The sequence below is a fragment of the Amphiprion ocellaris genome, chromosome 2, assembly GCF_022539595.1.
Source record: "Amphiprion ocellaris isolate individual 3 ecotype Okinawa chromosome 2, ASM2253959v1, whole genome shotgun sequence".
Taxonomy (NCBI): Eukaryota; Metazoa; Chordata; class Actinopteri; family Pomacentridae; genus Amphiprion; species Amphiprion ocellaris.
The window spans coordinates 33,944,743-33,961,492 of record NC_072767.1 but is presented as its reverse complement, the minus strand read 5'-3'; the positions used below and the strand labels follow the sequence as shown (position 1 = coordinate 33,961,492).

General features: G+C 39.5%; 2 protein-coding genes across 11 annotated transcripts in view; both read left to right on the top strand.

The window, feature by feature from the left end:
• Window positions 1-11,497, top strand: part of shroom2a (shroom family member 2a) — a 43,028-nt gene extending 31,531 nt beyond the window's left edge. For all 10 annotated transcript variants that reach the window (XM_055005515.1, XM_035957187.2, XM_035957186.2 and 7 more), the window contains 6 exons: window positions 573-658; window positions 5,468-6,073; window positions 6,618-7,190; window positions 7,974-8,145; window positions 9,392-9,664; window positions 10,040-11,497. In XM_055005515.1, coding sequence (XP_054861490.1) covers window positions 573-658; window positions 5,468-6,073; window positions 6,618-7,190; window positions 7,974-8,145; window positions 9,392-9,664; window positions 10,040-10,312 — 1,983 coding nt within the window. In that variant the 3' untranslated portion in view covers window positions 10,313-11,497. The remainder of the gene's footprint in view (window positions 1-572; window positions 659-5,467; window positions 6,074-6,617; window positions 7,191-7,973; window positions 8,146-9,391; window positions 9,665-10,039) is intronic.
• Window positions 11,498-11,565: 68 nt separating this feature from the next.
• Window positions 11,566-16,718, top strand: cldn34a (claudin 34a). Its single transcript, XM_023290110.3, has 2 exons — window positions 11,566-11,717; window positions 14,117-16,718. The coding sequence occupies exon 2, from the start codon at window positions 14,173-14,175 to the stop codon at window positions 14,908-14,910; it is 738 nt and encodes a 245-aa protein (XP_023145878.1). The 5' UTR covers window positions 11,566-11,717; window positions 14,117-14,172; the 3' UTR covers window positions 14,911-16,718.
• Window positions 16,719-16,750: the final 32 nt, after the last annotated feature.

Here is a 16,750-nt window from a genome sequence, read left to right as displayed (position 1 = left end):
CAACTCACTATTGTGTTGCATAGTTGTTTTACGGTGTTTGATCAGATTTGTTGGTGAGTTGATGTGTTTGAGCTGTAACAAATGGAGAGGTGAGGACATCAAAGTCCTTCATATGTCCATGGATTATAGAGGTAGCATTTCTAGAGGTAATTATTTGATTTTTTTAATGTAAAAAACTTTAATTATGTAGCTTTGATACACAGAGATGAGTTTTAAGGCGTTAACTCAATGACTGGAAGGGGACTTTGAATGTTGCTGCTATATGAAGCCTAGGTGGCTTTATGCCTCATTAAGACCAACGTACTGACTGAAGTAAAAGCAACAAGGGAAAAAGCCAAGTCAAATATTAATCCATGTTTGTTCATGACGACACACCCTCAGCTTAAGGAAGCGAGGGGCATCAACCCACTGATTGTTATTTTCAGTAGTAGTGTGAAACCAGGAAGCTGCAACATGAGTTGGTGAGAATAATTAAAAAATGACAATAATTCGGCTTCTGTAAAAGCTGGAAGCGTCTTTTGTTTGGACGTTTTTGCATAAGTGCATCTGTGTTTGTTCAACTTTATTTACAGAAGATTCCAGTTCCTGCAAGAAAGTCTGACACAGAATATTCCCAGTCGGAGAGTAAACCTGCTCAGCCGCTCAGCGTTGACACAGGGTGAGTAAATCTCATTTGATGCAACTTACTGGAACACCAATGACTGTCAGTACACTATACAACTGCAAAAATATCAATGTTTGTATTGAACTCTCGGGGTTTTCTTTTGGAAATAGTAAATGGCATCATAGTGAGTATTCTAGTATTAGTATTTGTCATTAATGGGTAAAGTAAATGCGTTTTGAACTTCTAATTAATAATTTTGCACTGGCACCAGCATCTTTGTCCAATCAAGTGTGATATCTTGCTGTGTTTTTGCTCTTGAGCTTCATCGGTGGAAGAGGGCAGCAGGCTTGTCGAGAAACACTGAAGTCTTTATAATCTGTCAAGGCATAACAGTGGCACTGCTTTGGCGCAGCTGTGACAACATAAGACGTCTCTCTGGCTGCGCTTTTGTGTCATTTAGTGGAGGCTTTCTGGTGTAGGCGAGGCATCTGACCATGTCTGTGACAGTGAGGAAGTGTTCCATCAGCCCTCCATTGGAATGTAATGGGGACCCAAGTTCACGGGGCCAGCCTGAAGGCATGGCATTATCATCTGTAAAATCTGTTGCTCTGCATGCTTAGATTTTTATCCATGCTCATGCCGTGACTTGTGGTATGTGGTGTTGTTTGTTGCACCACTTTGATCCAGATGAAGGCTGAAAATTTTTGAAAAATACCTAATTTGTCTGATAAGTACTGATTTGATTTGCAATGTAAAATGTGTTTTTAAAGTCAAGCTTCAGGTCAAAACAGGTGACAGACTTAAAACATGAGACTGAGCACTACTGCATGAGATTACCATCAAAAGCACAAGGAGGACAGCATGAATTTGTAAAACCATTGACATCAGTCTAAAGCTCGCAAACACGCTGCACAATGTATGAGGTGTCGCTGTTAAATTATGAGACTGAGCTATGTAGTATGCATTGTTCAAAGAGGCACGCATAAACAATTCCTGAAAGTTTCAATCTGCTTGAATGAAATAAAACCGAATTACAGCATTACTCATTATATTTTTAGCCACACCTTGTATATCTTAATCTTCAGTCTTTCCAGTTTTCCAATTGTATTGTTTCAAATTAATCTTTAAAACTGATAAGTGATTCAGCCCAAGGTCTCACTGGCATGCCTAAACAGTTACAGCTATTCATTTGTGATTTATTCGTGGTCACCAAAGGATAAATCCTAATCACTGTGGTGATCCCCTGAATTTGCATTCAGCACCACCTTTAGAATCACATTCCTGGTCTTAAGTACAATGGCTGGGTGATTAAGGATAAACTTTAAACTTTATTGATCCCACAGTGGGGAAAGTTCACCGTTACAGCAGCTCCAAAGAAAAAGTATAAAGGCAGTGCAGGAATGGATAAGAAAAAAGAAACACAGTGCAAAAATTGCAGAAAAAAAAAACATTACATACAGATGATTTTTTTTTCCTTATAAATATCATGTAGAAGATTATATACAAGAGGATGAGGTATCAATTATTGACTATGCCTTGAAATTTGGTTTAGGCACTCATGTTAAGCAGTTGGCCAATTCTTATATTTAAGGCTCAATACATGTTAAACTTAAATTCCTATCAGTTTCATCTGTACATTTGTGTTTTCAGCTATTTTTCAAATGTTATCATGCTAATCAATATGCAACTCCACTATGGCTTTTGGGAGAGGTCCCTTTTTTCTCTTTTTTGTGGTGTGATATGACAGATACAACATTTATTAATCACTTGATGTAGCTTTTGTTTATCATTATTGCTATTAATATGAATATGAATGTAAACCAATTCATGGTGCAAATGTCAAATCCAAATGTACACACAAAGTGACAGTTAAAATATAATGGAAAATAGTTCAAGGCATGCAGGCGTTCTGTATTGCTTTCAAATATTTATTGTCCTGTAGGTCAGCTTTTCTCATTTGATATTGTCCTTGCTGAGTCAACACACATATAGGCATGATTTACTCTTATGTTTGGGGAAGTCACTTTTTTAAATGTGCATGTAGCTGCTTTTCCCATCAATGATACAAGTAATTTGAATTCACCTATAAAACCTCTTTACTTTAATAGCACATACTTTAAACCCTCTGAACTTTCAGAGTATATCTGTGTTTCATATGCTGAAGAAAAAATCCCGCCTCCATCGTAGGCATTATTGTTGTTACAAGTTGCAGCGTTGTTTTGGTATAATTTTTTAAAAATAAAGTTCTTAGTTTTTTCTCTTCTTTTTATTGGGTTGACAAATGCAGGTGTTATAAATATAGGGGGAATTCTACTTTCTACATCTGTGGAAATGTTACTGTTTAATGGTAAAATCTAAAGTCACCCACTGTGCCTGTCTCCTTTCTTATATTTAGCCATTTATTTTGAATACGGTACGTTTTTTCAACAGTTCAACTGAGTAGAGGACAGCCACCTGCATTCAGTCTTCAAACAGCCAGACTCCTGAATTAAAGGACCACTCCACTAATTCTACTCGTGGAATATAGCTTATTCTTTATGGATAGTATTATCCAGGCTATATAACAGTTGTATAATGTATCCTGTGACTTTGGCTTGGATTCCCACTGTCGCCAGATGCTTGTTTAATGAAAATCATTTGGATTTTTGTCTTGACCTTACTGTTAAGTCCACTGAGATTACTTATGCAGTGAATTGTTTCTAAAAAAAAAAAACCAAACAAACTATTGAATAGAATTGAATTTGACACCTTAGGTTTTTAAACAGAAAACATGAGTTACAAATGGGAGGTGTGGGGTTTGAAAGAACGTGTTTACAGGCTGGAAGGCCTAGCTAAAGATGCTGTGTGAACTAACGTAAAGACTGAAAGTCTGATGCATGCGTTTTGACGGTTTTTATCTCGTGTTAAAGCTTTATGGAAGTGCAGTGATGACCAATACTTTCAACATCTCCCTGATTACTTAAGATCATTCCTAAACTGCGTATTGTGACGCGAACAAGATGACTTCATGGTTTCTAACCAGTTATTCAGGAGTCTTTGTGCGTTATCTAAACTCTCCAAGGTGAAACTCATTGAAGGGTGTAGAGTATCCAATCTTGAGCAACCTCATTGTAGGAGCCACACCATATGACACTCATGTTTGCATTACAACAACAGCACAGAGGATGTTATTGTCATTGAAAAGTCTGGGAGATGAGCTAAGTGAGACCTGCTCCACCCAGGTAGGGTTATTGATACAGGCGTAAAGAGACACCAACAGGTGGCCTCTGTCATGGACAGCCAGCCAACAGAAAGGACGCTCACTTTTACTTCTGCTCGGTGGAAATGATAGGAATAAAGCGTCACAGAGGGTGAGTCGGTTAATATAGCCCTTACAAATATGGAAATCTAATTCCAAGAATAACTAAGCGATAAATTTTAACATTTGTAAAGATAGAAAACAACCAGAAATTATGTTGCAGTGTATACTATGCCTGACTGATTATCGGATCCAGAAGTCATCATTTTCCCAATTATCGTTACTTTTTAACCAATTTCTGATAAAAATTAATGATTCTGATAGTGGAGTTAATACATTTTTGGCTCTGATGCAGTCGCCTTCTCTGTCTGTACTCACCTTGTTGTCTCGACCAATGTCCAGCCCGCAGCATAATCTTTTTAGTTACACATCACAAGTAATAGTCGATAAACACCGAAGAATAAACGTTCAAAAGTTTAGTTTTAGTGGAAAAATATGGAAACGTAAACAAAGACATTTTAACAAAGATTTTTTCAAAATTCAAAACTCATCATTTGATCATTACTGTGTACACAGTGATGTATGTTTTCAGAAAAAAATATTGTTTGGGCACCTGTGTTGGGCAATAATGCTTAAGAAATCCTTTTTCAAATGGATAACACCTATCCGAGGGTTGTGCAGTACATACAGTCACCGTCAATGAATGTATTTTATCTAAACATCTGTCATCAGTTGAATACCTACATGATAGTAAACTACAGTAAGTCATGTCCCTCCTCCTGGATCCTGCATTAATCTTTTCGCATCATGTTTCATGCTTCCACAAGGTAGCTTTCTCACACTAGGCTGAGCTGAGGCACGAGGGAGGGTGTGAGCTCCAGCAACAGTTGTTCATTGGGTAACTTGTCGCAGCTTGTAAGAATTCCAATTGTGAGGTTTGAGTTATGGCGTCTGTCTGTCCACAAGTCGCCGTAATTTATCTTGTGACTGCAGAATCAGTACAATTTTGTCTTCAGTCAAAGTTGTGTGATTGATGTGTTCATGTTCTCCGAGTGCTCCTAATTGAATTTGTATCAGCATAGAGATGTTATCTGCGAGCATGAAACCCTATAGCGTTGAACTGGTTTTGTGAGCTTTTTGCTGTGTAGTCTGGGTGGCTCAGTTAATGACAGCTTTTCGCTCCGCTGTATGCTTAAATTATGCTAAATGATAGAACACATGCAGGCTTAAATCTGTTCGCCATCAGGTCTCTAATGACTCCTGAGGCTTTCAGAGTTTGACCTCCTCCATTTTCAGGCCTAACTTCACCACCAAAGAGTTAAAACTGAATCAGGCAGGGAAAAAGTGATCTGGTTTTGCTTCTCTGCACTTGGAGGATTATTTATTCCTCAATGCAGACTTTGCGGGAACTAAAATATTCCTCCTCAGGCTGCCAGCTGAACAGTTACCAGGAAGGAGGCTTGCAGAATATAGGGGGGACGCGTGTCTTGTCATACTGGCATAATCACAGTGGCTGCTGGAGAGACGAACAAGGCCTCTCCCACAGCGTATTATTTGATTGAGCTGCAGATGATAGTCCATGCTGCCTGGCTGTGTAATTAAAAGCTTTCTATTGTATTCCTCAGGTTCTCTGACAGAGGCCCAGGTGACTGTAAAGTGAGAGAAAAACCTGTAGAGTTTGAACATTACCCAGCGCCGCCCCCTCCGCCCATGACAGGAGCCAGCCCTGACTGCAGACACAGAGCTGCCTCGGTCACCGTGAACCACAGACCCACATCTATTTCTCACAGTCTCCCAGAACCTCCCCCCCCTCCGCCTGATGACCACAGCCTCGCCGAGCTGCCGTCTGGACTCAGGAGAAAGCCCTCTGCGCTGGAGAAGCCTCCCCCACCCAGATGCCCAGAGGTCGACTCCCACGAGTCCTTCACTGGTTCCCAGAGTGAAGTCTTCACCCACTGTTCTCCTAACACTAAGCCTAACTCCGCCTTTGACGCCACCCACTCTGCACAGGGAGATTCTGAGCAGGGCAAAGGACTCGTGGACAAAGGACAAGGGGCAGTACATCATCTATCAACATCCAATCCTCAGCCTGCCTCCTCTCCCCCGGCTTCCTCCTACAGACCTTCAGTGCTGGTCAGCATGGAGGGGCAGCGCTCACCATCTCCACAGTTTTCCCCACAGAGACTCAGCGACAAGCCTCCAGTCTCTCTGCAGGATGAAGACACCAACAGGTAAAGTTTTCTTGTTTCATCAGAGACTTATTCTAAAGTGCCACAGTGTTGCTTCAGCTAGCCTGTTACTGTAGCTCCTCTACTCATCCCGTCTTCATGCTCCATGTACAAAGGAGCTTATTGAGAGTCGCTGCCTGTGTAGAATCAACATGTGAATGCTATCAAGCCACAGTAAATTAGAGGGATTCTCTGCATTTCTATTAAAGCCACTTGCGGTTAAGGGATAATTCTGCTAAATGTAAAATGTTCTTCTAAAGCCCCAAACACGAAGCTGTTTGTTCATTTTCTTGATTCTGAGCTAATTGATATCATCTGTAGTGAACTTATGACTGTGCAGGAGGATTATTACAGCTAGCAGAAACCAAAGTGGTGGGAGGAGTCCAGATGTCGTGGATATTCCAGCACACTGGGCATGGAAAAACTCTCAGTTGCCATCATCCAGTGAAACTTTAAATCGGCGTATGGCTGGAATGACTGCAAGAAGACATTTTCTTCATGCAGTGAGAAACTCTTTGTAAGATTCTTTCTGTTTCTGGTATTTCAGGATGGAGCATGTGATAGAAAGCCAAAATCCTGCAGTGAGGAAAGTGCCCATCAGGATTGTCCACTCAGAAGGAATCGCAGGGAAGGAGAATTGTCCGTTTTTGCAGCACAGCGACCCTCCTGCTGTTGAAGCTGAGGGACATGGTGTTACCAGGCTCGGCAGTCTGGGAGCTGCAGGGCAGGACTCCGTCTTCTGCGCGTTCACCCGGCAGAGGGAGCCTGACAACATCCCGGCCGCTCAGACGCTCCAGAGAGACACATATATGACCACTGTAAGAGATCACATCAGCTCCAACAGTCAGCAGCCACCGCAGCCCACAGAGGAGACTAGCAGCAACAGGGCGGCTGCAACCACAGGACTGACTGAGGAGGAGGACCAGAAGAGAGAGGAGTTGGCCAGAGACATCATGGGGAAGGATAAATCACTAGCTGATATTCTGGATCAGAGCAAGATGAAGACGACCATGGACTTGATGGAGGGCATCTTCCCTCAGGGGGAGCAGCTGTTGGAAGGAGCTCAGCAGCGCAGGAAGGTGCAAAATAAACAGACAAACTCCCGGCCTGCTGAGGAAAGGTGAGCCTCACACATCAGGGCCAAAATTGATATTTGGAACAACTGTACATTTGCAGTAAAAGTGGAAACTCAAAATTTTCTCATTTAATGTTGATTGGCTATTACTTGAAGCATGTAACCAATCAGATGGTGCAGTAGGCAGGACAACCACAAACCAAACCAGAGAGCAGTGACTACAGATTGAGAGAAGTAGCTGCATTAGAGCCAAAGTAGCGCATTATAAAATTTAAATATTTTGTCTGGAAACTGGTTACAATGACAACACTACTGATAATCAAGAAAATGCTGAATACTTTACAGTTAGCTTCTGTACTAGACATAAAGGATGGCCATGCTTTTATCAGTGATGAAGGTCAGTTCTGCTCCCTTTGGTCTGGGCTGAGGGAAAATGCATTTTAGTCCTGTACACAGTTGTGTCTGCACTACAGTTTTTCTTACAAATGAATAGCACCACACATAGTGCACATTGAAACAGCAAGACTTCCCTCATTAGATGGTTGTATAGCTATATTCTTTTCAAACCAGCCAAAATAAAACTGGAGTGCAGCCATTTTACTTTTGTATTGAACTCTTAACACACCTTGTTTGATCTATGGATTGTGACAGCATATGGATACCGTTTCATATCTACAAGCCAATTTATAAATAAAATGATTTGTTCTGGGGTTTTTTTTCTGTGAGCTAAAACTTACTAAAAAAGAACTTTTTTAACTTTCAAAAGTTTATGCTGTTTTGTTTGGTAATATGAGAAACATTCTTACTTAACTTGTTGTTTGTGTTCAGGGAAAAGGAAGATAATATGGCAGCAGCTGTCACCATGGTGACCAGCGCTACATATTACAGCACATCTGCTCCCAAAGCTGAGCTGCTTATCAAGATGAAGGACATGCAGGAGCAAAAGGAGGAGGAGGAAGACTCTGAGGATGAACTGGACATTGATTTGGCCAACAAGAAGGTACTAAAGACATATTACTGTGTGAACTTTACTGGTCACATTATTTTAGACAGAAGGTCTTTCAGGCTGTACTCCTTCCTGTTAATCTGATTGCATCTGAAGATGTCTACTTTGTTATCGAATTGAGACCCTGGTCACTTTTCTGTAAAATTCAAAACGGCCATCTTACTAGGTTGAACCTACTAACAGTTTTTCATCACTTTCAACACGACGCAAGTCTGAACTGCATGCCATCACATTAACCGATAGACATACACAAGACACAAACTTTGAGTTGTGTGAGTTGATTTGGGGTAGAATTTTCCCACATTTCAGCACCAGTATTGGTCCAAAAACAACACAGAGCACCAAAGACACAGTTTACTGCCAGACTCACAAAGTACCTCTCTCACTTACTTTGCTCTATAATTTCACATCTGTTATAAACTGAAATGTCCATAAAAATTAAACCATACTGAAAGGAACCTGCTTTAGACAAATGAGACTCACCAGTGAATATGATCAAGGTTCTGACAGAACATTAAAAGGAACTGAAGTTTAGTTTGTTGCTTCTGGTAGTTTGTATTAGTTTTTCCTTTTAGTTTATTAAATACTTGCAGCATCAGAAAACAGCAGGATCCATATGATTGTCTGCAAAGAGACAAAGATGTGCACATTTATGCTCAAGGAACAACATGGGCCTTATGTTTATTCTGGACAATCCTCGACATGGAGACAGCATTCGTCCACAGAGTCACAGTTTCTGATCTGCAGTTCAGTCATTTGTTACATAGCTGCAGGCTGAGTTCTGAGCAACATCACAGTTGTAACAGTTTTTTTATTTTACTGCTGGTAAAATAGTAGTTAGATTATCATCATGCATGGACCAAAGTTTAAATATTTAGAAAATTAGAATAAAATAGGTTATTTGGTTGTTTGTACAGTTTCATAAGCTGGTATTATTGTTTATTTGGTATTTTGTTTATAGTGCATTATTAGGATTTATGTCACTACATATACTGTCCAATTGTGCATGTATTACAAATACCTTGTTGGTACTATGGCTCTCTCTGTCACTGATGTTTATGTCTGAATGCAGCCATGAGAGGCATTCATGTTAAAGTGAGCTAAGTCTAAATGACTGAATGCATCACTTTAGCAGAGAGATGAAGTAGCTCTGTCACATTTCCCACATCTGAAAACGGCTTCTAGGTCAATGTTACTAATCTCTCAGCTTTGGTTTCACATGTTGTGTTTTTTTATACAGCAAGAGCTGATCGACAGCCTCAGCAAAAAGCTCCAGGTGTTGCGGGAGGCCAGAGAGAGTCTCCAGGAGGACATCTTGGACAACAATGCTCTGGGGGACGAGGTGGAAGCCCAAGTCCAGCAGGTCTGCAAACCCAACGAACTGGACAAGTTCAGGATGTTTGTTGGAGACTTGGACAAAGTGGTGAGCCTGCTGCTGTCCCTGTCAGGCCGCCTGGCCAGGGTGGAGAACGCCCTCAACAGTCTGGAGGAGGACACTACTCCTGAGGAAAGGGTGAGGAAACTTTTATCCATCCATCCATCCATCCATCCATCCATCCGTCCATCCATCATCTATACATCACATAATCCTCATTAGGATCACGGGGGGAGCTGGAGTCTATACCAGTCTATCGCAGGGCTGCATATAGAGACAAACAGTCACATTCACATTCACACCTACAGACAATTTAGAATCATGTTTTTGGACTTTGGGAAGAAGTACCCAGATAAAACCCATGCACGCACAGGGAGAACATGTAAACTCCATGCAGAAAGATCCCGGGAAGGCTGGGGCATGAGCGGTGGCTTTTCTAGGAAACCTTTAGTTAGTTAAAAATATTTCAGATTACCTTTGGTATATCCTCACAAATATTTTCTTGTTCTTCAGCGTACGTTGATTGAAAAGAGGAAGTTGCTGATCCGACAGCACGAGGACGCAAAGGAGCTGAAGGAGAACCTGGACCGTCGAGAGCGTGTGGTTTATGACATCCTGGCTAACCAACTGCAGGAGGACAGCCTCACGGACTATGAGCACTTTGTCAAGATGAAGTCTGCGCTCATCATCGAGCAGCGCAAGCTCGAGGACAAAATCAAACTGGGAGAGGAGCAGCTGAAATGCCTGATGGACAGCCTGCCCATAGAGCAGAGGCTGGTTTTGTGAAGAAGATTGATACTGTTAGGTCTTAAATAGCCCAAACTCTGAAAGAAAGTCTGCTCATGTGGCTCCAGGTTGCATTTGAGCCCTTTGGCCAGCAGAGGACGACAAAGATGAGAAACTGCAGTGTGTTGGGAACCAGGACTGGTGCATTTTGTGACTTTGTGAGCTCCTATACTTCTTTCTTTTGAACTGGACTGCCATAGCACCACTTGGACTGACAGCATCCACGAGTAACTCCTTTTTAAAAGATGCTGCTTTTCTTGGCAACCACTGTATCTAATGTCCTTTATGCCATTTTTGCTTGGTTTTTATGTTTTTTTTTTGGTTTTTTTTTAGTAATTTATTGTAGCCTTTTGAATCTGTGCAGGAGGGGACAGTATTTTATCAACTGATTTGAGCAGCCATGCTACCTGATGTGTGTTACACGCTGAGCAAGTATTTATCATGTTCTACCTTTAAATAATTTCACTCTGAAACCCTTTTTTCCTGTGAAATCTGGCCAAATATTTCGACTCACACTCAACTTTCATTAACTTTTATATATAAACTAGTGGCCTTTTACTAAAATTTTTGTGCTTTCCTCACCGAAGCAACATTCCCTCTGCAATAAGCACAAGATGAAGATGTTAGTGCAGCAGCTCTGTGGAGAGAAAGTGTGCAGATACTGGTCATTTTAAAGAGCACTTGTTCAATTTCACTAAACAGGAGAAACACTTCACGTTCTGACTCGAGTCAGATTCACATTTGAAGTGCCTGGAGAATCAGCTACGTCACTGTCCGCTCTATCATTCTACATGTTTACTCGTCAGTGTTGTTTTGGGTTTTTTTTTTTTTCAATTTACAGCCAGCAAATCTCGTCTAGATTATGATATTGCCACATGTAAGATGACCAAGGGTTGCTGTATTTTATTTTATTAGTTCACTGTTATTCACGGTGCAAAGTTGAATGCATAACTACCACAGTTGTTACTTCTAGTTCACAAAAAATTGTCCAGGTTGATCATTTTTTGCAGCCAAATATGGAACTAAATCATTCCAAAGCGTTATTTCAAATGTCTAAAGTTCAGACATTGTTGATTAAATCTCCTGGAGGATGTTTGCTCTGCACATTTGTTACAGTTTCACACGCTTCACGTGCTGCTGCACCCCGACTCTTAACACTTTCAAATAAAGAGTCTGCTGAAATCACGCAGGAGGGTTTGATTGATTTCTCCGTGTTATTCGTTAACTCCACCACACCCTTCCGTCTGCTGATAGTAATAAGTGTAAAGACTTTGACATGACGAGGAATATCTCTCACAGTCGGTGTTGCAGCCTTTGGTTTTCACATTACTGACAGAAGATGTGGACTTATTGCTCAGCTTGATCCCTCTGTGGAAGGATTTGCTGTATTTTGAGAAGTTTGAAGGTGAGTAAAAAGATGAAATGTAGCAGTGTTTTATTTTACTGTATTACATGAAGATATAAATGGACAATCATTAACTGCAACAGAACTTGACCTGACTGTACATACAGTTGCTATAAAAGTAGCTGAGAATTGTATTCTCTCTTCTGAGAGGGTGTTCTTTTTTTTTGGTAGGTTCAAAATATTTAAAGGTAAAGTATACTGACTTTGTAGAGATTAGATTTTTTTGTATTACTTCAAAAGAAATCTGGGATGATAATTGTTTGAATCATATGAAAAGGAGGGATTTAATCATGTTTTATTGCTGTTTTGTGCTGTTTATGTTAATAATCAGTATTTTTTTAATTTGTGCTTATACTGTTGCAATGCAGAAAGATTCTTAGATATACAGTTTACATGGATATTAATCAGAATACTTGTGGTGACAGATAACACACAGGCTCTTATTGCTACATGTGTTCTTAAAGGAAGAAAAACAAGAATATATTTCTAAGTTTTCATGTTTAATTATGTGTTTGGTAGTTTAGTGTTTGCATGAAAACAATATGCCAGGATAAACTGAGTATTTAAGAATTATTCGTAAATATTAACGTATACTAGAGGACTAATGTCTTAATCTGTAAATGTTGGGTATTATTTCTTTTACATAAACACACTATATAAAAACATGTTTGCCATTTTTCAAACACTTCTGACCAAGTTATGTACTTGGTAAGAAGTTTGACAATTTAAAAGTACACTTGAAATAGAGATAATGTTACACAACCTCCTCAAGCATATCTGTGTATCTGCAATTTCCCAATGTAAGCAGACAAATACACATAAAGCATGATACAAAATATCTGCAACAATCTGATATCTGCCAGTTTATTGGCTGTGCAGCTCTAAACTATAAAGCAATAAATATGGTATAATGATTATCTCAGTGGAATAATAAAAACACAGCAAACGCAGACCTATAGTAAATTATTGTGCTTTAGTTTTCCAGACTCAACATAAATCAAACTGTAGTGTGTTTTTTCTCAGGATTTGCAGTTCATGATGAGAAAAAAATAAAATCAATGACAGAAAAACAAAAGAGCTAAACGAAAAAAGGGGGGAAGATGTATATATGAAGTATAGCAATTGTTTTAAGTCTTTTCTATCTTCAACTATATCAGATGTAGGGTCTCTACTCTAGGTTATCTAACAGAAACTGAATCAGAAAATCAGAAATACTTTACTGATCCCTGAGGGGAAATTCTTTACGTTACAGTGACTCCCATTCAAGTCTTAGGATTTAAGCAGTAGAAAAAAATATGTCCTAAAAATACAAACATAAGTAGAAAAGTAAAAGTAAAAACATGTAAACAAAATGAAAAATGTAAAAAAAAAAAAAAAAAAAAAAAATCTATCACTTTTCAAGGGAAAAATCAGGCATATTGTGGTAATGGAACAGCATCTGTGGCATTAAGTCAGTGTTTACGCAGCTTTTCATTTTCTCTACTCTCTTTTTTCATTTTCTACCATTCGATTGATAAGATAATTAAGAGATTAGCCAAAAACATGTTTTACAGATTGATTGACTGATTGATTTATCAGTGAAAATAATCACTAGTTGCAGCCCTATTCATCACAAAAAGCAGCCATATAAAAATGATGATTACAGCTGTTTTCATATTTTATTGTAATACACTCTTGGAAGTAGAGCCTAGTTTCCGTGGTGGAGAAACCTTTTGAGTGTAACATGGTAGAAAACTTCTTTACCCTGAAACATAATAAAAATATTGGATGCTATATGTTTTAAAATAAAAGTGAAGGTTATTTAAATTTTGACAAATAAGGACCTTGGCATTAGTGTCAAGAGACATTTGCACACAAATCTGTTGACAGAAAGTCAAACAAGATCTAAATTTGCCTAAATATTATATTATCTACATGTTAAAGTATTGCAATGTACACAACTTAAATGTGATAAAGCTAAATACACCTTAAATAATCTGTTTTTATATTTATAAGCAGAAAGAAAGTTCTATAGTTCTAAAGAAAACAATCGACAGTGAGTTTCGTGGATAATCCAGACTAATCCCAACACTGATTTTAGACATTCCTGTCACCTCCTCATCTGTAGACTCAACTGGAGTCACAAATCTCTAAAGTGTGTATCTCAAAACCTCAGCAGATAACAATCCACGTGGCTACAAACCACAAGATGTGAGAGGTTAAGTGAGGAAATGTGTGTTGGATCATTTGGATGAACCAACCCTTTAATGGTTCCCACTAAGGTGTATCCCAGAGTAAATTTGGCAGCAAATTGTCACATTTCAAAGTCCAAATTAAAACTAAAAATAACACCACAATACTAATGTAAATATGCATTTAAGCCATTTTCACACCCCTGTGTATGTTTTTGTTTCCATCAGAAGTGATGGCGGCAGCGATCGGTCTCTCTGAGCATTAGTGGCCTCACAGCTCAGGGATGCTTTACTTGGCTCACACAGCTCACTGGCAGTTCCTGGCCCTCATCGCCGGGTTCCTGGGCTGGATCCTGACCATGACCACGGCCGGCGTCGACGACTGGCGCCTATGGCAGGTGGACAATGTGTCTGTGATCAACTCGGGCGTGGCCTGGGTGGGCATCTGGAGGGCGTGTTTCCACAGTCATGTCCTCCCCAAGATGGAGAACTGTTGGAGCATCAGCATTTCCGACACCTTTGTTCCGGTGGAGATCGTTGTGGCTCAGGTGTTGATGATGCTTGCAGTGATTTGCGGCCTGGCCGGGAACATGATCGCTGCAGTAGCCGTGAGGATGGTTTACTTCTCCGTGGAAAACCGCAGGAACATCAGGCTGGCCTTCGCGGCAGGAGGCATCCTGTATTTGCTCACAGCGACGTTGTGTTTGGTGCCACTGGTGTGGAACATGAATTCGGTGCTGAACAACAGGACCATAGACTTTCCCCCTAAGTTCCACCTGCCTGCTGCTCCTGTCAGCCAGGAGATCGGCTCGGCCATTGGAGTGGGAATCTTCTCCTCCATCTTGATGCTTATCAGCGGCCTGTTTTTCCTCTGCTACCGGTACACATGGCGGTGTGTGAGCTCCAAGGCCTCCAGGGACCCGCTCCATGGTCCCTGGACGGACACAACACTGCCACGGAACTCTGAATTATCCGATGGAGACACCCTGGGCATCGATAATCCTGGATTCACCAATGAGTAAAACTCAAATCAACAACACAACTGACTTTATATCAATTTTCCCCATGAGAGAGACTTCATCAGCTATCTGAACACAAAGATACACTTTAAGTCTAATGCTTTGTTATGCTAATGATTTGTTATCAAATTTAGGACTATTAACTACAATGTGGAAATTTGCCATTATGCTACATTCCTAAAAACACTGCTAGTTACATGTTAATGAAACTGAGACATGAAAATAAAACTAAATCATCCACAATATCAAACCAATGCTTCATTCTCTCCAAACTAGAATCTGCAAATTAAAAACTGTTTCAGGTACTACTAGGAAGACAAGAACATAGCAGTGATGGGGACAAAATAATCTCCTTGATTGAATTTTTAATTGGCACATAAAAGCAGGTAGGAGACTTATCTTGAGAACTATACAAGAAACCATCTTTTAACCTGCATTAATTGTTCTCTGTGACCACTTGGTTGCAGCAGAAACAAACTGTAAAAACAACTTTGCTCTATTTCTACCTTTAAAGCTAATTTGGCTAATCAGATTCTGACAGATGTGTCAGACCGGTCACCTGATAAAAAGGACACATCAGCACACGTCGGATGACGCTCTGAAAAGACTGCAGTTGCAGTTGAAACATGTCAGCTAAGGTAAAACCATCTTATCTTTGATTTGTCGGTAAAAGAAAAAACGTTATCCTATGACAGTCAACGACAAAAATGAACATCATCCAAATAATTTGGCTAATGACTTAGCTAATAGCTGCTTATTATCAGTTTCCTCTGGCAGATGTAGAACAACATCAGCAATCGTGAAGTCGTATTTCTGTCGACGTGATGAACGTAAGTCTGATTTATAGTTGAGTTGTTTTGTTTTGGTCTCCACTAAATCCTCAAAGGCAGCAGTTAGCCTGTTAGCTGCTACATGCTCCACTGTGGTCGCTAATTTATATTTTACACATCCAGCAAATGTGGCGCAACTTCAACGTTTATTTGGAGTTTTGTTTATGTCACATCTAATAAATGTAAGCCTGTTATTGATGCTAATTTTAACTTTGTTTCGTTTTTTACTAGTTCTAACTACTGTAGGATGCTAGTTAGCTTTAGTTAGCTCTTTAGCTGCTACATGCGTCACCAAGGTAACTTTCTGTCTGCAACTTCCTGCAACAGGAATTGAAGCTGTATATTGAAGTTAATCAGAATACTATTTAATAAACTTTATTTATTTAGGACCTTTTAAAAACAAAGTACTTTACAATAAAAATATATGATACAATATAGATGAAAAGTTTTTCACGATACAATGTTTTATTTGAGTCAGTGCTGATAATTATTGATAACATTTAATGCTCCATTTTTAATAGATCCGCTGAAATAAAGCTTTATGCTCAATTTATCCACTTTATTTTGGATTTAACCCCTTTAGCCAATTTTTCCAGGCACATAGGTAATAATTTTAGTGTTCAAACAACAAGAAACATACAAATGAATACATGTGCACACATACAGAGAAATAAATAAGGATAAAGCAATAATCTCACATTTATGCACATTAAATAGTATTCACAATGTGAAGTAGGGCGAAGGAGCTATTTTGGAACTAAACTTGGCATTTTCATTATGTGTGTTCAAGATGGTGTCAAATGCATTTTAGTGAAACTGTCAAACATTCTGTCCAGTTATTTTCTTATTCCTGTCAATGAAGTGTCCATCTCTGGCACATACTGCTGTCGTTTTAGTGCTGAGACCTATGATAAAGTAATAAGAACCAGAAATTAATTTGTAACAAGATAAAACTGTTTAAATAAATCAGTTAAAACCAAAGGTAAATGATAAAAGTAAGTTGTAAAAAAGGT

Bases quoted from the DNA above. Each gene is read 5' to 3' on its own strand.
- cldn34a (XM_023290110.3), top strand. From the start codon at position 14,173: ATGCTTTACTTGGCTCACACAGCTCACTGGCAGTTCCTGGCCCTCATC.